Source organism: Ahaetulla prasina, chromosome 1 (genome assembly GCF_028640845.1).
Source record: "Ahaetulla prasina isolate Xishuangbanna chromosome 1, ASM2864084v1, whole genome shotgun sequence".
NCBI classification, from domain to species: domain Eukaryota; kingdom Metazoa; phylum Chordata; class Lepidosauria; order Squamata; family Colubridae; genus Ahaetulla; species Ahaetulla prasina.
The window spans coordinates 201,690,102-201,714,044 of NC_080539.1; the positions used below are offsets into that span (position 1 = coordinate 201,690,102).

General features: G+C 40.0%; 1 protein-coding gene across 1 annotated transcript in view; it reads left to right on the top strand.

Annotated features, from left to right (window-relative positions):
• Window positions 1-23,943, top strand: part of DNAH7 (dynein axonemal heavy chain 7) — a 189,113-nt gene that overhangs the window by 46,836 nt on the left and 118,334 nt on the right. The window contains exons 17-20 of the mRNA XM_058188377.1: window positions 51-736; window positions 7,209-7,395; window positions 10,629-10,822; window positions 17,300-17,498. Coding sequence (XP_058044360.1) covers window positions 51-736; window positions 7,209-7,395; window positions 10,629-10,822; window positions 17,300-17,498 — 1,266 coding nt within the window. The remainder of the gene's footprint in view (window positions 1-50; window positions 737-7,208; window positions 7,396-10,628; window positions 10,823-17,299; window positions 17,499-23,943) is intronic.

Here is a 23,943-nt window from a genome sequence, read left to right on the forward strand (position 1 = left end):
AAAGCAATGATGTGTTTGTTTCTTAATAAAAATCCTTGTGATTTCTGTAGATTGATCAGTTTAATGCAGAAGAGGAAGCCTACGGATGGCTGACATCTCAGTACCCTCAGCGTAAAAAAATTCAAGATACTTTGAAACCCTATCTTCAGCTTTATGAAATGACAGTAGAGTTTAATACCAAATATAGGAACTGGATGGATGGAATATTCACTAAAGTGAATCCAGATCAAGTTGATCAAGACACGGGAAACACTTGGCGTGCACTGTATAAGTTAGAAAGAACCTTCCATGACTCTCCAAATGCTTTATTTCTAACAACAAGGATCAAGACAAAGGTGGAAGAATTTAAGGAACATATTCCATTGATTCAAGTAATCTGCAACCCTGGTTTGCAAGATCGTCATTGGGAGGTCATGTCAAATATAGTCGGGTACCCTCTGAAACCTTCTGAAGATTCAACTGTCTCTTCTTATATTGATATGCATCTCGAGCAATATTTAGAAAAATTTGAAACCATTAGTGAAACAGCCAGCAAAGAACATTCCCTTGAGAAGGCCATGGTGAAAATGATTTCAGAATGGGATGGGGTGGAATTTGTTCTCCTTCCTTACAGAGAAACAGGGACTTATATTTTATCAGCTGTAGATGACATTCAAATGTTGCTGGACGACCACATAGTCAAAACTCAGACCATGAGAGGATCTCCTTTTATCAAACCTTATGAGAAAAAAATGAGGTATTGTAAAATGATTCCTAAGAGATTTGAAGTGAACTTGGTTTAGCTATCAAGCTATGAGAGGCCGATGTATTGGAAAATGTCAGTTATTGATGTAACATTCAGCAGAGAAAGCAGAAAGGTTGGGTCATTTAATGTGTTGAGTGGGAATCTTGTAAGCAAGAGCAGAAATATTTGCTCATTCTTATTTCTGTAGAGGGTAAAGGGAATGGCCTTGAGGGACAGGAGGAAGAACTGCTATTAACGCAACAGTCAAATAAAAGAAAACTGAGTCTGGGACAGAACTGTAGCAGTCTCAGACAAACTCCTCCCTATTTTAGGGCCGGTTTAGCTCTGCCTGGTAAGGCCTGTTATTAAGAACACAAAGCCTGCAATTACTGCAGGTTCGAGCCCGGCCCAAGGTTGACTCAGCCTTCCATCCTTTATAAGGTAGGTAAAATGAGGACCCAGATTGTTGGGGGGGCAATAAGTTGACTTTGTAAATATATACAAATAGAATGAGACTATTGCCCTATACATTGTAAGCCGCCCTGAGTCTTCGGAGAAGGGCGGGGTATAAATGTAAACAATAAATATATAAACATAAAGGAGGGAAGGGTGAGGTTCATTTAAACTTGCATGATTCTGTTACTGTAACTTTACAATAAAAATAGCCTTAGTCTACACTACTTTGATTTTCTAGTGTAGTCAATCTTGACGGCTGACACTTTCTCCCTAAAATTCATTTCATGCCAGTTTGTTTCTTCATGGGGCTCTGAAGAGCAAAAGAAAATTGTAGGTTGTACACATGGAGTAGGGAAAATAATACATTTTGCAAGTATATTTTACTTTGCCAGTAGAGACATTTTGATTTCATAGGACTTTGGTTATCTCCAGGGATGAAAAACATGGCAAGATTCAAAATATTTTCCAAAAGGTTATAAACAAGAGGATGGGAGAGGTTGTGTTTTTAAAAAAATTCTTGTCATGTTCTACTTTTTGCCTGTGACTTGACTTGGCCTAAGGCGGGGGACTATTGTGCTCCTGCTCTTTTTGCTGTGCTATTTATCTCTCCAGGAATGCAATTATTACAGTTTTTGCTAGCTCTTAGAACTCTTTTAGGGATCTGAATGTAGATTGACCAGCTCATACACAGTGCTTCTTTTAAATAATTGAATTGTCCTTTGGCAGTATTCAGGGTGCATTGTGATAGAGGTTTATGCTAATTGGTTGTATCTTTTATTTATGTCTTATCACGTATTTTGAAAATAGAACCTGGGACTCCTTGGTTCAGAAGGTAAATCTGATACATGCCCATGTTTGGGCTTTCACAGTAGTAATATGAGTGAAAGCATACTCTTACTGAGTCCACAGATTATTGAATAGCGGTCCTGTTGATTATGAGTCTCTGTCCAAAATGTGGACTTTGCTGTCTTCAAAAGAGGGGCCTTTGTTTTTTAAATGCAGATGAATTGCTGAATCTAGTCCTAATGGGTTTGTTCACTTATGTTGTGTTTTGCATTTATGAAGTGGTTGTTTTGTTTCCCCATGTACAAATCTACATGTGGCTCCCTGCCTAGTACTGCATATACCATCTTGCTCAATTTGCCAAAATGTTTCTGCCCTTCCAGTAGCACATTGATAGTCTGCTTAGGGTGCTGCTCTCACACGAGGGTATGGGCCAAAAGGCCAGTCTTTTTGGTAGTAATGCAAATATATGAAACCTGCTGCTATGGAAATATGCTGGATCTCCTTATTTATGACTTTCTAAAAGTCTAAAACTCTCCTTTTAAAATGGACCTTTTGCTTATCTTGATGCCTAGGGGAGAAGGAGGGCAGGCATCTTACTATGTTATTATTCAATTTGTTTGGTTGAGGTCCTCTGAATTCTGTAATAGACTGGGGAAGTAGAAATTATAAATAGAATAGAATAGAATAGAATAGAATTTTTTATTGGCCAAGTGTGATTGGACACACAAGGAATTTGTCTTGGTGCATATGCTCTCAGTGTACATAAAAGAAAAGATACGTTCATCAAGGTACAACATTTACAATACAATTGATGGTCAATATATCAATATAAATCATAAGGATTTCCAGCAACAAAGTTAGTCATACAGTCATAAGTGGAAAGAGATTGGTGATGGGAACGATGAGAAGATTAATAGTAGTGCAGATTTAGTAAATAGTTTGACAGTGTTGAGGGAATTATTTGTTTAGCAGAGTGATGGCCTTGGGGAAAAAACTGTTCTTGTGTCTAGTTGTTCTGGTGTGCAGTGCTCTATAGTTATATGCTAGTTATATCCTAGTTATATGATCTATCTATCTATCTATCTATCTATCTATCTATCTATCTATCTATCTATCTATCTATCTATCTATCTATCTATCTATCTATCTATCTATCTATCTATCTATCTATCTATCTATCTATCTATCTATCTATCTATCTATCTATCTATCTATCTATCTATCTATCTATCTATCTATCTATCTATCTATCTATCTATCTATCTATCTATCTGATATATATATAGATATATATATATATATATATATATATATATATATATATATATATATAGATATAGTTATAACCTAGTTATATGATCTATCTATCTGATATATATATATATATATATATATATATATATATATATATATATAGATATAGTTATAACCTAGTTATATGCTAGTTATATCCTAGTTATATGCTAGTTATATCCTAGTTATATGCTAGTTATATCCTAGTTATATGCTAGTTATATCCTAGTTATATGCTAGTTATAGCCTAGTTATATGCATAGGATTTGCTGTATGAAAGGAACTTCTTTTCTGGGAACAAGGGAACCCCTTCAAGGGAGATTAGACTAGGAAACCAAAATATGTACGGCTGTACAACTTTTATTATAAAGCTATAGTAACAGAATCTTGCAAGACTGAATGTGCCTCCATCCTCCTTCCCTTTATCATTGATTTCTCAGGTTACAGCTCTGCCTGGTAAGGCCTGTTATTAAGAACACAAAGCCTGCAATTACTGCAGGTTCGAGCCCGGCCCAAGGTTGACTCAGCCTTCCATCCTTTATAAGGTAGGTAAAATGAGGACCCAGATTGTTGGGGGGGCAATAAGTTGACTTTGTAAATATATACAAATAGAATGAGACTATTGCCCTATACATTGTAAGCCGCCCTGAGTCTTCGGAGAAGGGCGGGGTATAAATGTAAACAATAAATATATAAACATAAAGGAGGGAAGGGTGAGGTTCATTTAAACTTGCATGATTCTGTTACTGTAACTTTACAATAAAAATAGCCTTAGTCTACACTACTTTGATTTTCTAGTGTAGTCAATCTTGACGGCTGACACTTTCTCCCTAAAATTCATTTCATGCCAGTTTGTTTCTTCATGGGGCTCTGAAGAGCAAAAGAAAATTGTAGGTTGTACACATGGAGTAGGGAAAATAATACATTTTGCAAGTATATTTTACTTTGCCAGTAGAGACATTTTGATTTCATAGGACTTTGGTTATCTCCAGGGATGAAAAACATGGCAAGATTCAAAATATTTTCCAAAAGGTTATAAACAAGAGGATGGGAGAGGTTGTGTTTTTAAAAAAATTCTTGTCATGTTCTACTTTTTGCCTGTGACTTGACTTGGCCTAAGGCGGGGGACTATTGTGCTCCTGCTCTTTTTGCTGTGCTATTTATCTCTCCAGGAATGCAATTATTACAGTTTTTGCTAGCTCTTAGAACTCTTTTAGGGATCTGAATGTAGATTGACCAGCTCATACACAGTGCTTCTTTTAAATAATTGAATTGTCCTTTGGCAGTATTCAGGGTGCATTGTGATAGAGGTTTATGCTAATTGGTTGTATCTTTTATTTATGTCTTATCACGTATTTTGAAAATAGAACCTGGGACTCCTTGGTTCAGAAGGTAAATCTGATACATGCCCATGTTTGGGCTTTCACAGTAGTAATATGAGTGAAAGCATACTCTTACTGAGTCCACAGATTATTGAATAGCGGTCCTGTTGATTATGAGTCTCTGTCCAAAATGTGGACTTTGCTGTCTTCAAAAGAGGGGCCTTTGTTTTTTAAATGCAGATGAATTGCTGAATCTAGTCCTAATGGGTTTGTTCACTTATGTTGTGCTTTGCATTTATGAAGTGGTTGTTTTGTTTCCCCAATGTACAAATCTACACATGGCTCCCTGCCTAGTACTGCATATACCATGTTGCTCAATTTGCCAAAATGTTTCTGCCTTCCAGTAGCACATTGATAGTCTGCTTAGGGTGCTGCTCTCACACGAGGGTATGGGCCAAAAGGCCAGTCTTTTTGGTAGTAATGCAAATATATGAAACCTGCTGCTATGGAAATATGCTGGATCTCCTTATTTATGACTTTCTAAAAGTCTAAAACTCTCCTTTTAAAATGGACCTTTGCTTATCTTGATGCCTAGGGGAGAAGGAGGGCAGGCATCTTACTATGTTATTATTCAATTTGTTTGGTTGAGGTCCTCTGAATTCTGTAATAGACTGGGGAAGTAGAAATTATAAATAGAATAGAATTTTTTATTGGCCAAGTGTGATTGGACACACAAGGAATTTGTCTTGGTGGATATGCTCTCAGTGTACATAAAAGAAAAGATACGTTCATCAAGGTACAACATTTACAACACAATTGATGGTCAATATATCAATATAAATCATAAGGATTTCCAGCAACAAAGTTACAGTCATACAGTCATAAGTGGAAAGAGATTGGTGATGGGAACGATGAGAAGATTAATAGTAGTGCAGATTTAGTAAATAGTTTGACAGTGTTGAGGGAATTATTTGTTTAGCAGAGTGATGGCCTTGGGGAAAAAACTGTTCTTGTGTCTAGTTGTTCTGGTGTGCAGTGTTCTATAGTTATATGCTAGTTATATCCTAGTTATATGCTAGTTATATCCTAGTTATATGCTAGTTATATCCTAGTTATATGCATAGGATTTGCTGTAAGGAAGGGACGAACTGGCGAACCAAGCGAACTTGGTAAAGGCCCTCCTGGAGACGGCCGCCAGGTGTTCATCAAAAGACAGCCGCCCATCCAGGAGGACGCCCAAGTTGCGAACCACCTCCTTTGGGGCCACTAACTCGCTTCAACAGTCAGCTGCGGATGCAGCTGACTGTACCGGGATGCCGCATCCACAGCCACTCCGCCTTGAGGGATTGAGCTTGAGTCTGTTTCTCCCATCCAGACCCGCATAGCTTCCAGGCACCGGGACAGCACTGACACCGCTGCTGGGGTGGTCCGGGTGGAAAAGTACAGCTGAGTATCATCAGCGCACAGATGATAACTCACCCGAAACCACTGATGACCTCACCCAGCGGTTCATATAGATGTTGAACAGGGTAGGCGAGAGAATCGACCCCTGAGGCACCCCACAAGTGAGGCGCCTCGAGGCGCCACCTCTGCCCCCTGTCAACACTGCTCATGACCGGTCAGAGAGATAGGAGGAGAACCACCGATAAACGGTGCCCCCCACTCCCAGTCCCTCCAACCGGCGCAGCAGGATACCATGGTCGATGGTATCGAAAGCCACTGAGAGATCTAATAGGACCAAGGCAGAGGAACAACCCCTGTCCCTGGCCCTCCAGAGGTCATCCACCAACGCGACCAAAGCCGTCTCTGTGCTATAACCGGGTCGGAAGCCGGACTGGAACGGGTCTAGATAGACAGCTTCCTCCAGGTGCCGGGGAAGCTGCCATGCAACCACACTCTCTACAACCTTCGCCACAAAGCGAAGGTTGGAGACTGGACGATAATTTCCCAAAATAGCTGGGTCCAGGGAAGGCTTCTTGAGGAGGGGTCTCACCGCCTCTTCAAGGCGGGAAAACCCTTCCATCAAAGAAGCATTTATAATCCCTGAGCCAGTTATAGTTATATGCTAGTTATATCCTAGTTATATGATCTATCTATCTATCTATCTATCTGATATATATATATATATATATATATATATATATATATATATATATATATATATATATAGATATAGTTATAACCTAGTTATATGCTAGTTATATCCTAGTTATATGCATAGGATTTGCTGTATGAAAGGAACTTCTTTTCTGGGAACAAGGGAACCCCTTCAAGGGAGATTAGACTAGGAAACCAAAATTATGTACGGCTGCACAACTTTTATTATAAAGCTATAGTAACAGAATCTTGCAAGACTGAATGTGCCTCCATCCTCCTTCCCTTTATCATTGATTTCTCAGGTTACAGCTCTGCCTGGGACCCACGTTTCTTTGATCTGATTTGCTTTGGCTACAGATCTTCCTCCTCTCCTTCAAGGCCATTCCCTTTACATCAAGAGAGAATAGGATTATCGGTACTTTTCTTCTCTGGGAACCATATGAGCTATATCTGCCTAAGCTTATTTTCCATCCAAACCTCCAGAAATGTTCTACAATCTAATGCTCAGTTCATTCTGTTCTGCTCTATAGAGACTGGGAGTCAAAGCTGTTGTTGGTTCAGGAAATCTTGGATGAGTGGCTGAAAGTTCAGGCTACCTGGCTATATCTGGAGCCAATTTTTAGTTCTCCAGACATTATGGCTCAGATGCCTGAAGAAGGTAGACGATTCACCACTGTGGACAAAACCTGGAAGGATGTCATGAAACATGCCATTCAGGTAGTTACAATTCTCTTTGGAACAATTAATTATAGCCTAAGATTGATATGGTTTTGTTCATATCTTTATTGTAGATGTTCTGTCAATCATGAAATTAAACACATAAAAAAGGGGAAATGAATGTCCCTTTTTCCCCCCAAAGAAAAGGGCAAAATAAAAGGAGGCATAGCTTTGCATAAAAGGTGCATATATCTGTTTGGATATTTTTATTACAATTTAATAAAATTTCATCCTAGAGATAACACAGTAGAACACTGAACAAAGAGTAACAGGCTTTGAAGGGAAATAAGTAAATAAAATAAAGAAGGAAATAAGCAGCCTTTGTGCAGTGTAGTATCCAGATATTTCTTTGTTTATTTAGGTACACCGATCTGTCACTCCACTTAAAATTCATCGTACTGTCACCCCTGCTGTCCTTTATTAGACTTCATTATCCTTAAACTGTAACCATTATCTGATGAAAGAGTATCCGTGTTTTGTGGCCACTGTTTTCCCTTCCAAACACAACTGCTGAAAATGGTGGCCTGATTTCCTGCAATCTGAGAATAAGAAGCAGACAAAAAGGCTATAACAAATTGTTTTAAATCTTCAAATAAAGTATACAGTAAGCAAAGAATTGTCATCCTGACATTTTTGAATAGAGAATTGGTTCTTTTTTGAATAGCACATATGACTGTCTTGGACTAAGTCACTGAATTGAATTAGATAAATATGTAAGGATTAGGCTATTAGTCACCATACCATGCTGCTTTCTTTGAAGTAATCCCAAATGGCTTATTTTCAAATGGGTGCTCATGGTCGGCTGTGAAATATAGAAGTCTAGTGCTTTTGTCGAGTATTCATGTAATTGTCTGTACCAGTTAGTACTTCTGACATTTTCAGGTGAACAAAAACCACTTTTGTATTTCCCCCCAGAAGATGGCAGTATACGTTTAGAAATTATTATTTGATTTTATAGGTACTGTGTATTCCTTCTCAGCATAAATTAAATCTTGGGCCATGTGTTGATTTTTTTGACTCGCAGTTGTGGTTTACAGTGACAGGTAGAAAATGTAAACACACTTTTGGATTGCTCTGTATTTTACCCTAGATTTGAATAATTTTTTTTCCGTGTGGCTCAAATCAATGAGGATGAAATTGTTCTTTGATTTCATTGCTATTTTTGATAAACAAATGGTCTACAGGAGTGATCTTTTTCTGCATGGGAAGAAAAATCGAAGACATTGTATTAAGAAAAAAAGCCCTAAGGATGAGAGCCTATGGTAATTTATAGCTTCTTTATGTAACAGCTAATCATGGCACACTAGAGCAATTATTTTTCTATCTTCAGCCCAGTTTATTTTGAAAATACCATAATTCGCGTCAGTCTCATTTAATCTTCAAATTTCATCAAGGCCGTAGATGATAAACAGAGGTATAATAGTCCAAGTGGCTAAATAGGAAGAAATGATATATCCAAATGCCAAGTTTCCATATGAAATTTTGACGGCATAATAGTGATTTGAGCTAAACACAACCTAGATGCATGAAATTGCCACCTGAGGGTGCTAACGTGGCTTTCTTTGAAAAACATTTTTTTTCTCACTAGAGGTTATAGTCTGGAGGAGATATTTGCTCAGTTCATATTTTGACATACATACTGATTTGTGTTTCCCAAATGCAAGTGTAAACCCAAACATTCATAAAGACCAAAAGTTTCCCTGTTCCCACTTTATAATGCAAATTTGTATATGTAAAAAGTCAGAACTGCTGTCGTGTCCCAACAACTGCTTTCAAAAACATGTACAATACATTAGGCAAAATGCATAGGAGATATACATTAGACAAGGCATGCAAAAATCCCATAGTGGGAAAAAGAAGAATATCAAAATGTGAAGGCATTTTATGTAGACTTTTAAAAGAATGTTTTAAGTGGAAATAAACATTTCAAAAAATGATTTTGCCTGGAAAGAAACTCAAACAAACCCCAACTGAATGGTGGAACAAGGCCAACCTTTATACCAGTGATGGCTAACCTTTTTCTCATCGTGTGCCGAAAGCACGCGTGTTGGCACCCATAATGCAATGTGTTTCCCCGTGCATATGTGCGCATGACCCCCCCATGCATGCGCATGTGAGCCTCCCACTCCCTCGCGCATGTGTGCGTGACCCCCCGCCCCCTATTTTGGGCCTAGCAGGCCTCCCTGCAGCCTCCTGAGCCCAAAAACGGGCTGTGCGGAGGCATGCTGCACACCCTGGGCTCCAATCCCATGCATACGCACGACCCCCCTGCGCATGCGCATCCATTTCCCACATGGGCCCGGCCTCCTACACATCCCAAAAATAAGCTGGCCGGGGGAAGGCGCATGCGCAGTGGAGCTGAGCTGGGCGACCGCTCGCATGCCCGCAGAGAGGGCTTTGTGTGCCAGCTGTGGCACACACGCCATAGGTTCGCCATCACGTCTTTATACACGTCTAGCTTGAAGAAAAAAGCAATCTGGTAAAGAAAGGTCCTGACCGTACAAAAATTGAAGATGCAAAGAAAATGAAGTGCTGGGAAAGTATGGGGGAATCTGCTCACAGAGACTGTATGTATCTATGAGAGACGGGGAAAAAATTACAGGGAAGTAGCTGAAGAACAAGGACTCCATTGCAGCAACCTGCAGATGGATGAATACATGTCAAGTGAGCAGTTTTAATTAAGAGAATGAGAAGCCAAAAAGAAGCTGCAGTTGTCTGGGAATGTGGAGAAAATGTTTAGGCTGTAAGTTTCCACCCAATATTTGGCTGTCAAATGATGCTGAATACAGAATCTCTAGACACTGTTCAGTGAATCCTCACATTTTGGTTTTGACTCTTCAGTATTCATTGTTGAGAACCTTTAGATCCCATTTTATCTGCTTGTGGTTTAATCAGAGGAAGGAAGGAAGGAAGGAAGGAAGGAAGGAAGGAAGGAAATGTAATATATTTACAAAAAGCATAGAAATTGAAAAATAGAATTGGCCAAATCAGTCTCAGTGCCTACCTAGCGGTTTCACAAAGGGGTTAAACACACCACAAGAAAATATCTTAGAAAACTTTCAGACGGTTATGAAAGTATCCTGGAAAATGGGAGAAAATAGAGGCAAATCATTTTAGTTTTAATGTTTTAGAGAGAATACTTAAGGCATTGCTCGGTTTTTAAATTGAGATAATGATGATAAGATATATGGTATGATATGAATGGTATATGATATGACATGTGTCTTTTTCAGGACAAACATGTTCTTACAGTAGTGATGATAGAAAAGATGCTGGAACGACTGAAGAAATGCAATGAGCTATTAGAATTAATTCTGAAGGGACTAAATGAGTATCTAGAAAAGAAACGACTGTTCTTCCCTAGATTCTTCTTCTTATCCAATGATGAACTCCTTGAGATTCTCTCAGAGACTAAAGATCCTACAAGGTATTGTACTGTTTGATGTACATTCAGGATAGTTGTAACTCCTGTTGTACATAATTTACATGATGATTAAAAACTACTATCCAGTAGTTACAGAAATACATTAATATATTTTGTGCAATCTATGCAAATTTGACATAAATTATATAAATAGAGTGTATGTGTAAATTCAGATATAATGGACATTCGATTTTATCAGATACCCTTCTCCCAAACTGATGTTTACAGATGTGGTTATCATTCAGGTACAAAAACTTTGCTTCCATCAACATATTCCTCCTAACGAATCTGCAAGCAAGAGGTCATGTTGCTTCTTGTTTTTTGTTTTTTTTGTAATGCTGCAAACATATGAACTTAATTCTGCTCAATTCTGGTCCCAGCTTGAATCATCTCCCATTTTGAGTATTTTATTTATTCGCCTCATGAATTTTCCTCATTTCTTCTAATTGCTGTTTATATCCCTGTGTAAACAAGGCATTACGAACTCTAGCTGACCAAATCATGGAGGCTGAAGCCAAACACCCTGATTCACTGGCCATTGTTTTGGGAGATCTAAACAAGGCAAACTTAAGGAAAGAGCTACCAAAATACTTTCAGCATGTCAATTGTCCCACCAGAGGCAAGAATACTCTAGACCATTGCTACACAACACTAAAAGATGCTTATCGGTCTTTACCACGTGCAGCTGTAGGACACTCTGATCATTGCATGATTCACCTTGTACCTGCTTACAGGCAAAGACTTAAAGCCACAAAACCAATAATTAAATCAGTGAAGACCTGGACGGAGGAATCAAAATTAAAGCTACAGGCATGTTTTGACTGCACTGATTGGAATATTTTTAAAGATACCTCTGCAGACTTGGATGAACTCACAGATACTGTAACATCATATGTCAGCTTCTGTGAAGACCTATGTGTACCTACAAGGAACTTGCGAATATACAGTAACAACAAACCTTGGTTTACACCTAAACTTAAGCAGCTACGACATTCCAAAGAGGAAGCCTACAGAAAAGGTGATAAAATGCTGTACAATCAGGCCAGAAATGCACTAACAAGGAGATCAGAGCAGCAAAAGAAGCTACTCTGAAAAGCTAAAGAATCAGTTTTCAGCAAATGAACCAGCAAACATGTGGAAAACTCTTAAAAATATCACCGGCTATGGCAAACCTCCTTCCCAGGCTGAAGGTAATCAACAACTGGCGGATGACTTGAATCAGTTTTACTGCAGGTTTGAAAGGAAACTACAGCCACCTATCTCCACAACCCCCATCTCAGACACACCAACAACAGCCAAGCCTCCTACAACTGACCCCATTTCATTGGGTTCACAACCCCTAGTGATCACAGAAAAAGAAGTGCAGGACCTATTTCATAGACAAAAGCCAGGAAAAGCTCCAGGCCCAGACAAGATAACTCCTTCTTGCTTAAAAGTCTGTGCTGACCAATTGGCCCCCATCTTCACCCATATTTTCAATAAATCACTAGAGATGTGTTATGTTCCTTCTTGCTTCAAACGCTCTACCATCATCCCAGTGCCAAGGAAGCCCACCATCAAGGAACTGAATGACTACAGACCAGTTGGTCTAACATCTGTAGGCATGAAAACCTTTGAAAGGCTAGTGCTTTCCTACCTGAAAACCATCACGGATCCGCTGTTAGACCCCTTGCAATTTGCATACCGAGCAAATAGATCAACAGATGATGCTGTTAATATGGCTCTGCACTACATCCTACAACATCTTGAGTCTCCAAAGACCTATGCAAGGGTCCTTTTTGTAGACTTTAGTTCAGCATTCAATACCATCATTCCAGACATTCTTCTAACTAAGCTAAACCAGCTACAGATACCGGAACAGACTTGTAAGTGGATCACAAGTTTCCTAACAAACAGGAAGCAGCAGGTGAAGCTAAGCAAGATCACGTCAAATACCTGTAAGTTAGCACAGGGCCCCCCCAAGGCTGTGTGCTCTCCCCACTTCTTTTCTCTCTGTATACCAATGACTGCATCTCCAATGATCCATCTGTTAAGCTACTGAAGTTCGCAGATGACACAACAGTGATTGGTCTCATTCGAGACAATGACGAATCCGCATATAGACGAGAGGTCGAACGACTAGCCTTGTGGTGCAACCAAAACAATCTGGAACTGAACACACTCAAAACCGTAGAAATGGTGGTAGACTTTAGGAGAAACCCTTCCATACTTCCACCTCTCACAATACTTGACAACACAGTATCAACAGTAGAAACCTTCAAATTTCTAGGTTCTATCATATCGCAAGATCTCAAATGGACAGCTAACATCAAAAACATCATTAAAAAAGGACAACAAAGAATGTTCTTTCTGCGCCAACTCAGTAAGCTCAAACTGCCCAAGGAGCTGCTGATTCAGTTCTACAGAGGAATTATTGAGTCTGTCATTTGCACCTCTATAATTGTCTGGTTCGGTTCTGCAACCCAACAAGAAAAACACAGACTTCAGAGGATAATTAGAACTGCAGAAAAAATAATTGCTACCAACCTGCCTTCCATTGAGGACCTGTATACTGCACGAATCAAGAAGAGGGCCGTGAAAATATTTACAGACCCCTCGCATCCTGGACATAAACTGTTTCAACTCCTACCCTCAAAACGACGCTATAGAGCACTGCACACCAGAACAACTAGACACAAGAACAGTTTTTTCCCAAAGGCCATCACTCTGCTAAACAAATAATTCCATCAACACTGTCAAACTATTTACTGAATCTGCACTACTATTAATCGTCTCATAGTTCCCATCACCAATCTCTTTCCACTTATGACTGTATGACTATAACTTGTTGCTTGCAATCCTTATGATTTATATTGATATATTGACCATTAACTGTGTTGTAAATGTTGTACCTTGATGAACGTATCTTTTCTTTTATGTACACTTTTTATTTATTTATTTATTTATTTATTAATCAAATTTATATACCGCCCTATCTCCCGAAGGACTCAGGGCGGTTCACAGGCAAATAAAAACATATAAATACAGATTAAAATCACAATTAAAAAACTTATTTTACAAGGCCGAATATTTAAAAACAGTATAAATAATAAAACCCATTTAAAACCAATAAATTTAAAATCTAATCCAGTCCTGCGCAGATGAATAAGTGTGTTTTAAGCTCGCGACGGAAGGTTCGGAGGTCCGGAAGTTGACGAAGTCCTGGGGGTAGTTCGTTCCAGAGGGTGGGAGCCCCCACAGAGAAGGCCCTTCCCCTGGGCGTCGCCGGACGACACTGCCTCGCTGACGGCACCCTGAGGAGTCCCTCTCTGTGAGAGCGCATGGGTCGGTGAGAGGTATTCGGTAGCAGTAGGCGGTCCCGTAAATAACCCTGCCCTATGCCATGGAGCGCTTTAAAGGTGGTTACCAAGACCTTGAAGCGCACCCGGAAGGCCACAGGTAGCCAGTGCAGTCTGCGCAGGATAGGTGTCATACCGGAGCCACGAGGGGCTGCACCCGCGCAGCCGCATTCTGGACTAACTGCAGCCTCCGGATGCCCTTCAAGGGGAGCCCCATGTAGAGAGCGTTGCAATAATCCAGGCGAGACGTCACGAGGGCATGAGTGACCATGCATAGGGCATCCCGGTCTAGAAAGGGGCGCAACTGGCGCACCAGGCAAACCTGGTAAAACGCTCTCCTGGAGACGGCCGTCAAATGATCTTCCAGAGACAGCCGTTCATCCAGGAGGACGCCCAAGTTGCGCACCCTCTCCATCGGGGCCAATGACTCGCCTCCAACAGTCAGCCGTGGACTCAGCTGACTGTACCGGGATGCCGGCATCCACAGCCACTCTGTCTTGGAGGGATTGAGCTTGAGCCTGTTTCTCCCCATCCAGACCCGTACGGCTTCCAGACACCAGGACAGCACTTCGATAGCTTCGTTGGGGTGGCCCGGTGTGGAAAAGTACAGCTGGGTGTCATCCGCGTACAGCTGGTACCTCACACCGAAGCCACTGATGATCTCACCCAGCGGCTTCATATAGATGTTGAACAGAAGGGGCGAGAGAATCGACCCCTGCGGCACCCCACAAGTGAGGCGCCTCGGAGCCGACCTCTGCCCCCCTGTCAACACCGTCTGTGACCGATCGGAGAGATAGGAGGAGAACCACCAATAAACGGTGCCTCCCACTCCCAATCCCTCCAACCGGCGCAGCAGGATACCATGGTCGATGGTATCGAAAGCCGCTGAGAGGTCTAATAGGACCAGGGCAGAGGAACAACCCCTATCCCTGGCCCTCCAGAGATCATCCACCAACGCGACCAAAGCCGTCTCTGTGCTGTAACCGGGCCGGAAACCGGACTGGAACGGGTCTAGATAGACAGTTTCATCCAGGTGTAAGGGAAACTGATATGCCACCATACTCTCTACAACCTTCGCGAGCGGGTTGGAGACCGACGATAATTACCTAAAACAGCGGGTCAGGAAGGCTTCTTGAGGAGGGGCCTCACCACCGCCTCTTTCAAGGCGGCCGGAAAGACACCCTTCACCAAAGAAGCACTCGTAATCGCCTGGAGCCAGCCTCGTGTCACCTCCTAAGTGGCCAGCACCAGCCAGGAGGGGCACGGGTCCAGTAAACACGTGGTGGCATTCAACCTACCCAACAACCTGTCCATGTCCTCGGGAGTCACAGGGTCAAACTCATCCCAAACAATGTCACCAAGACCACCCTCAGACGTCTCACCTGAGTCACCGCAATTTTGGTCCAAACCGTCCCGGCTGAACGATTTTATCGTATAGATAACGTTAAACTCCTCAGCACGTCCCTGCAACGGGTCATCCCGCTCCCCTGGTGAAGGAGGCAGGTCACCCGAAACAGGGCGGCTGGGCGGTTATCTGCCGACGCAATGAGGGAGGAGACGTAGCAACGTCTCGCTTCCCCCATTGCCACTAGGTAGGACCTAGTATAGGACCTAACTAGTGTCCGATCAGCCTCCGAACGACTAGACCTCCAGGAACTCTCTAGGCGTCTTCTCCGGCGTTTCATCTCCCTCAGCTCCTCTGAATACCAGGGAGCTGGTTGAGACCTACGCCGGGTCAGAGGCCGCAAAGGCACGACACGATCCAAGGCCCCCGCCGCGGCTCGTTCCCAAGCCGCGACAAGTTCCTCGGCCGAGCCGTGAGCCAGACCCTCAGGAAACGGCCCAAGCTCCGTCTGGAACCTCTCCGAGTCCATCAGGCGCCTGGGACGGAACCAACGTATATACTGAGAGCATATGCACCAAGACAAATTCCTTGTGTGTCCAATCACACTTGGCCAATAAAATTCTATTCTATTCTATTCTATTCTATTCTATTCTATTCCATTCCATTCCATTCTATTCTATTCTATTCTATTCTATTCTATTCTATTCTATTCTATTCTATTCTATTACAATATTTTACTTTAGTTTTTGCCACTTAAACCCAGTTCTCTACTGCTGAGACAAATCATTGTCCTTCTCTGTTAGGCATAATACATTTGAAGAGAATATTTATAGTTCAGGGTTGAACTGTGAGGCCCTTGATGCTCTCTGAGGTTGGTTGTTTTCTTGCAGATATTTCATTACCAAACTAGGCAACATCATCAGTGCTCTCATTTTATATACTAATGGCTTGTCCTGTCAATGTTGGTGAGAGAGGTCTTGGTGGTTCCTTGATTAGGCTGTTGTTTAGTGTTAGCTTGTTTGGCTAAGTGGGTGGTTCCTTGATGGAGTACTGTTTACATCTTGATTATTAGTCTAGTGTTAATCTTAATGTTAATTTCTGCTCATTTGGGTGAGAGCAGGACCACCAAGATCCCTTCCACCAGCACGGACAGGACAAGCCATTACTATATAAATTGAGAGTAAACACCATTCCTTTCTAGCATTGATAGTTTGATAATAAAACTTCTACAAGAAAATAACAGTTCTCAGAAAGCATCAAGGACCCCACAATAATACATTTGGTTCAGCTTTAAGCTGTCTAAAATGTAGGAAGAACAATATTTTCAGCCCTAAGTATTCCATTGTTTTCTGGCTGTGTGCTTTAAAATATTTTTAAAAGTAAAATCATGCTCCCAGTCAGCAAAAAGGTTGTCTACCTTATTTTATGGCTAGTCATCAAGATACATTGCTGCAGGTCATTTGAAATGGCATACCATACCTGGTGTATTCAACATCCCTGCTGGAAATCTAGTAAGATGGCTTCTTAGCAGATCTTTTTGCCATGTTAACCTGCTTTGGAGAGGATTTTAAACTAAAATATAGTTTTTAATACACGGTGGGTGTTTTTTGTCAGTTTGTTTGAGAATGAAATATCTAAATAAAGAACATCCTGCCTGTGATTGGAATTTACTGCTCTGACTCACACAGATAGCATTATTAATCTAAACATTCTGGGCATTAACTGTGTTTTGTTGAAAGAAGTTAGAACCTGCATGGCTCCAAGTTTATTTCTTAATCCTCTGTTTGATTTCTTCAGAGTAAAGCCTCACTTGAAAAAGTGTTTTGAAGGAATTGCTAGCGTTGAGTTTACCGAAGTCCTGGATATTACACACATGAAAAGCAGTGAAGGGGAAGTTGTGGAACTTATCAACACAATATCAACAGCTAAAGCGAGAGGCCAAGTGGAAAAGTGGTTAGTTGAATTGGAAACAGCTATGATAAATTCCATCCACAAGGTAATAAATTACAGTTTATTTGAGGTCATTCTGTAGACCAGTGGCGTGAAAACATGCATGTGCACTCATCAGGGCCGCGCTCCAGAAAAGCTAAACTTTTGGGTTCTAGCACACATGCGTGCCCAACGATCAGCTGGCCGGTGTGCATGCGCAAGCCAGTTTTCGGCACTGCCATGCATGCGAAGGGATCGCGCTCTGGAAAAGTAGAACTTCCAGGTTCTGGCACGCATGTGCACACCGGTTTTCACCACTGCCGCATGCGCAAAGGACAGCTGATCATCGTGTGCGCATGCGAGCCAGAAACCCAGCAGGCAAGGCTGTACGTGCCGGGTGACATGGCTTAGCATACCACTTTGAGCACACATGCCATAGGTTCACCATCATGGCTCTAGACCACGGGTGTCAAACTCACCGCGTCACGTTGCCATCACGTGATGCTTCATGATATTTTTTCCATTCATGGAGCTGAGGTGGGTGTGGCCTGTGCGTGACACATCTGGTCCGTGGGCTGCCAGTTTGACACCCCTGCTCTAGACTATTATAGGAAGTAAGCAGATTATCTCTCAAAATCCTTTTCCTTTAGAACCAAATGGAGCATGATGTAAATTATATACAGACAATGAACACAGAAAGATTTTAAAAATCATCTCCCTTTCTAAATTGCTATTCCACTAGAATTGGCTGCATGGATCAGGAATCTGGTACACCTGAAGCCTTTCCTTCTTGCTGTTGCTATGATAAAGAACTCTTTCCCATGATTAGCATTTCATAGGCAAATAATGGAAATTCCCCTCCTGAAGTTGAAGCAGCTTCAATGGAGGTGAGATTCAGTCAGGATTATAGCAGAGAAGAAAGAGTTAGAAGCTATTTCCTCAATCCACTGCAGTATCTTTTTAGATTTCTAAAACTGTACAGCAATCACTTATATGCAACAAATATTTGGCCTAGCTTGGTCTTGTATAGGACATAATTTGACTGAGTATTAAAAATGTGGGTCAGGTAAAATGATCTGCAATAGTGTGCATGCTAATTGTACGCTTAGCTACTGGTCAGGTTTTTATTCTGCCAAATGTTTTCTATTCTAGTTGTAAGATTTCTTGTAAATGTGTAAATGCTCCTGTTATATATAAGAGGTATAGAAATTTAACTATAGTTGACAATTTCAACCCATTGGAAAAGCCATAGTACAAAATATTGCATTCTGTCAACATCTAGGCATATGCAATAGATCAATACCAGTACAGGTTGTTCTCGACTTACGACCACAATTGAGCCCAAAATTTATGTTGCTAAGTGAGACATTTGTTAAGTGAATTTTGCCATCTATTTTGCCACAGCTAAGTGAATCATTGCAATTGTTAAATTAGTAATATGGTTGTTAAGTGAACCTGGCTTTCCCCATTGACTTTGCTTGTCAAAAGGTCACAAAAGCTTTCATATGATCCCAGGACACTGCTATCGTCATAAATATGAATCAATTGCCAACATCCTAATTTTGATCATGTGACCGTGAGGATGCTGCAATGGTCATAAGTGTGAAAAACAGTCGTAAATCACTTTTTTCAGTGCCGTTTTTCAGTGCACTTTGAACGGTCACTAAACGAAATGTTATAAGTCAAGGACTACCTGTAGTCTTAGAATGAATATATGATCGATACTTTAGCTCAAAAATGCAAACTAAAGCTTTCCTTTCAATTAAAGTGGCCCTTAATTGTTTGTCTGTCTACATATCTCTGTCTACATATGTCTGAGTCCTTCGGGAGAAGGGTGGTATAGAAATCAAATAAATAAATAAATAATAAATATATATTTATGGTTTCTCTTATTCTTGAGATGTTAAAAATGTTTTCTTTGGAAGCATTTTTTTTTTTTAGTTTTCAAGATTACAGGCACTTTTTGTAACCAATAAATATAAATTGTTGGGCACTTTAATTGCTAGATATTTGTCCACTTGTTAATGGAATAAGATTAACTTGAAAGATTTGGTACACTTAATGCATCATTGTTTTGAGTACTTTAGTTCATGTGCATTTTCATTCATGCTTAACCAAGGAACCCAGAATAAAAATGGTTTAGTAACAAAAGTAATCTAACGTCACATTTGTCTTTTAGAATAGAATAGAATAGAATAGAATAGAATAGAATAGAATAGAATAGAATTTTTTATTGGCCAAGTGTGATTGGACACACAAGAATTTGTCTTGGTGCATATGCTCTCAGTGTACATAAAAGAAAAGATACCTTCATCAAGGTACAACATTTACAACACAAATGATGGTCATAGGGTACATTTAATACTTAATGATACAACACTTAATGATAATTATAGGGTACAAATAAGCAATCAGGAACAATCAATATCAATATAAATCACAAGGATTACCAGCAACAAAGTTATAGTAATACAGTCATAAGTGGAAAGAGATTGGTGATGGGAAGATTAATAGTAGTGCAGATTTAGTAAATAGTCTGAAAGTGTTGAGGGAATTATTTGTTTAGAAGAATGATGGCCTTTGGGAAAAAACTGTTCTTGTGTCTAGTTCTGGTGTTCAATGCTCTATAGTGTTAGGAGTTGAAATAGTTTATGTCCAGGATGTGAGGGATCTGTAAATATTTTCACGGCCCTCTTTTTGACTCATGCAGTATGAGAAGGCAGGTTGGTAGCAATTATTTTTTCTGCAGTTCTAATTATCCTCTGAAGTCTGTTGGGTTGCAGAACCAAACCAGACAGTTATAGAGATGCAAATGACAGACTCAATAATTCCTCTGTAGAACTGGATCAGCAGCTCCTTGGGCAGTTTGAGCTTTCTGAGTTGGTGCAGAAATAACATTTTTTGGTTGTCCTTTTTTGATTTTAAGACAAACTAAACAACTCATGTTCTGTTGACTCATCGTTTCACAGATGTTTCCTCACTAGATTCCTCAATGCCTTCTACAGTGATTCTTGTAATTCTTGTAATTCTTGTAGTTCTTGTGATTCTTTTGTTTTTATTCTTTCTGCAGCTGTCTCTGCCTGTCTTTCCCTTTTCACTCCCTTTCAGCATTTAATCATTTCCTGTCTCTGTATCTTTTCCTACTAGAAAACAGTTCCTAACAATGTGATGTGATTCATTAAGGCTCAAGGCTCTCTTTCTGCTTCCACTGAAAAACTGTTCTTTGGGGGCAAAAATCAAAGCAATGTCTCAGCAACTCCTGTGGATCATACTGAGGAGGCTGAGGAAAGCTGCTGGGAAGGCTCCTTTAAAGAAAATACAAGTATCCCTGAGGGCATTGTTAGTACCTGCAGAGATCATGCTTCAGTAGGAATAGAAGATTCAGACAGACCAGTTCATCAATGCCCAAAGTGAGAGGGTCTGAAGAGGAGCACCAGAAAAATAAAGAGAACAAAATCCACAGTCCCACAAATGCAGCCGCCGCCGATTTCCCATCTGCCACCATTTTAATGTCCCAATAGAATAGAATATAATAATGGCTGTTGTTTGTCTTTTGACAACCAGAGGGCAAACACAGGGTTTATTGATACTGCTAATGATAATAACTGCTACTTTTATTCTGTTGCTTCTCAGGGAGCATGTGTTCATGATTTTGGATGGTTTCCAAAAATCTATTTCTTTTTCAATTATTCTCCCCCGCTCCCCCCCCCGCAAAAATAATTAATGGACCTTTTTAATCCAACACTCAAATTAAAGAAATTCTTTTTTGTTTGTTTTAAATTAAAAGCAGATTTAACTCCCACTTCCCTCTAGAGCAAGAAAAAAATGTATTCCCTCTTTGATACTTCTAATTCTCTTCTCTTCTTCCCAAACCTAAAAAGATGTTGAGGTAAAAAAAATCCTATATTTTTCATATTTGTCTTCAATGTTCTGGCCTCATGATATGTTCTCTTAAGGTTCAGAGATACAGAATCACCTGATCCTAGTGTAGTCCCATTTTTAAATATGTTAACAGAGTTCAAGCAAAAAAGAAAAAGATGGATTCTAAGTCATAAGATCACTTTGCTATCATTTAAATCTATTTTACTCAATCTACCAGAGCCACTTGCCAGCAACTTGACCTTTGTAGGCTCTTCAATGGGAAGAAGACTTGCTTCTTTCCCTTCCAATAGGAATCAATCAATTGATCAATCAATCAATCAATCAATCAATAATAGGTATAATTAGTACAGGAAACTGTACTAAAACATAATATTTACCAGCCTGTCTGAATAGTGATATTTCCCTTCTCCATTCTCGTTCATGGTTAGTTGTAAGTCAGGAATTTATCGAACAAGCCATAAATCCTTTAATTCATATTTAAGCAATAGAATCATTCCCGGGTTCATTTTCAAAGATCTAGCTCAATATTCTTTGCGGGTTTTTAAAAAAAATAAAGGACAGGAATAGCAGGTTTATTTAGACTGAAATGCTTCAATCGTTTGTGATATACCAAGGATGATGATAAAAACATTACAATCAATCAAGGAGATTCTACACTCATCTGATCTGCCAGAAACCTATTTGCATGTACCAGCTGCTGTAATACATTGGTGGTTTTCATGCCTCAACATTTTCAGTTGTGATAATTATCCTTTGAGCTGGTCTCAGCTCTCTGCATTTTTTCACAGTAATGATGACAGTATTAGAGCATCTGAGATTACAAGGCATCTGTGTCTACTCATATTTGCACACACTCACTCTCCCTTTTCCCAAGGCAAAACCAGATATTGACTTGTCATTAGATGCATCAATTCCTAATGAATTACAAGAAAATTTGGGTGCATAGATAGATGCAAAACAAGTCTTCATAATTTCGTTGTCAAAGATAATTCCAAAGATTCAGCCTCTAGTTTGATTGGAAAGGTGGGAAAAATGAATGCTTCATGAACTGAGGACACAATTTGGGCCTCATCTTTTTTAAAAAATACGTAAGTATCCTATCTTGGACCAGATTACACTCTTGGCTTTGCAGTGACTCCCTGCTTTATATCAGCAAGTGATTTTTCAAAAAATCAGTTGCAGTATTTCCTTCTGTTCTACACTTCCTGTGTAGCACCAGTAGGCTGTTCTCAAAGCCATCCTGAGCTGCCATTTATATCCTTCTTTCCCAATAGATAATACATAATTTAAAATGATATTTTTGATGACTATTACTTTTCCTTGGGGTGTTGCCTAAGAACCTTGCTATTTGATTGTTTGTTTGTTTGTTTGTTTGTTTGCTTGATTTCTGTAACTGCCCATCTTAACAAACAACTTCGGGTAACTCACAATTCAATTTTTCAACCTCAGTCAGAGGTTCCCTATGTGCATTCAATAGGGAGACAGTGGTTTTATGATTAGCTCAATTTATAATTCCCAAAGCAAATTTATTATTTTACAGGAAACAAGAAACTATTCTTCTCTCATTCTCTCCAAAACCTTATTCTCTAGGAAGAGTGTGGCAGAAGCTGCATGTTTGCAGTATTCTTAACATTTACAATTGTATGTGAAAGTAATTAAAATTTGGGTTCTGCTTTGAATAAGAGTGTTGTTCTGCCCTAACACTCTGGATTAAAACTTAAAAATGCCAAAAGTTGTGGCTTATTCAGCATGTCTCAACTTCAGTTTGTAGTCTAATACTCCAGGTTTTTTGTCATTTATAGGAAGCTACTTGGTCATCTTCCATTTCTATCAAGAATGAAAATATTGAATTATCTGTTTGTAACGATGGAAAGTTTTACAGCAAATTGTTTCTGCTCATTAAAATTCCATTTGGCTTTTATAAAAAAAATGTGGTCATTGAGCTTCAGTTGGAGTTAGCTATTCACGTCTGACACATCTAAACAGTCATTGGCTTTGTTCCATACACCCCATTATATAGATCTCATTTATGCAAAACTCTGAAACACAAATATCTAGTGTCAAGTTGCTTCAAATTTGGTGTAAAAGTGGCATTCACCTTTCCAATCTGAACATGTCTCAGAAAGAAAAATATCTTTGTTGTATCATTGGCAAATCACAAGTCTAAGAAGATTCCTGTGAAATGGGCACTGAGCAATCAAGTCAGATAGTTTGTATTCTGCACGTGTGGATCTAGTTGTTCCCACCTGGCAGTATCTGTGCCAAGGAAACTATTGGAAGCAATGAGGTGCCAGACAGACTAAAGATCTGGAGTATATATTTCCTGTCATCTTAAACAAAAGGGAAAATTAACTCATATCTGCCTCTTTTCACACTAAAGAGGAATAGTCTATACCGGAAATATTATAGCCCTACCCAGTGGTGAAATCAATTTTTTTTTTACTACCAGTTCTGTGGACGTGGTGTGGCTTGATTGGCGTGGCAGGGGAAGGATACTGCAAAATTTCCATTCCCTCCCCACTCCTGGTGGAAGAATATTGCAAAATCTCCATTCCCACCCAACTCTGAGGCCAGCCAGAGGTAGTATTTGCCGGTTCTCCGAACTACTCAAAATTTCCAGTGTCGGTTCT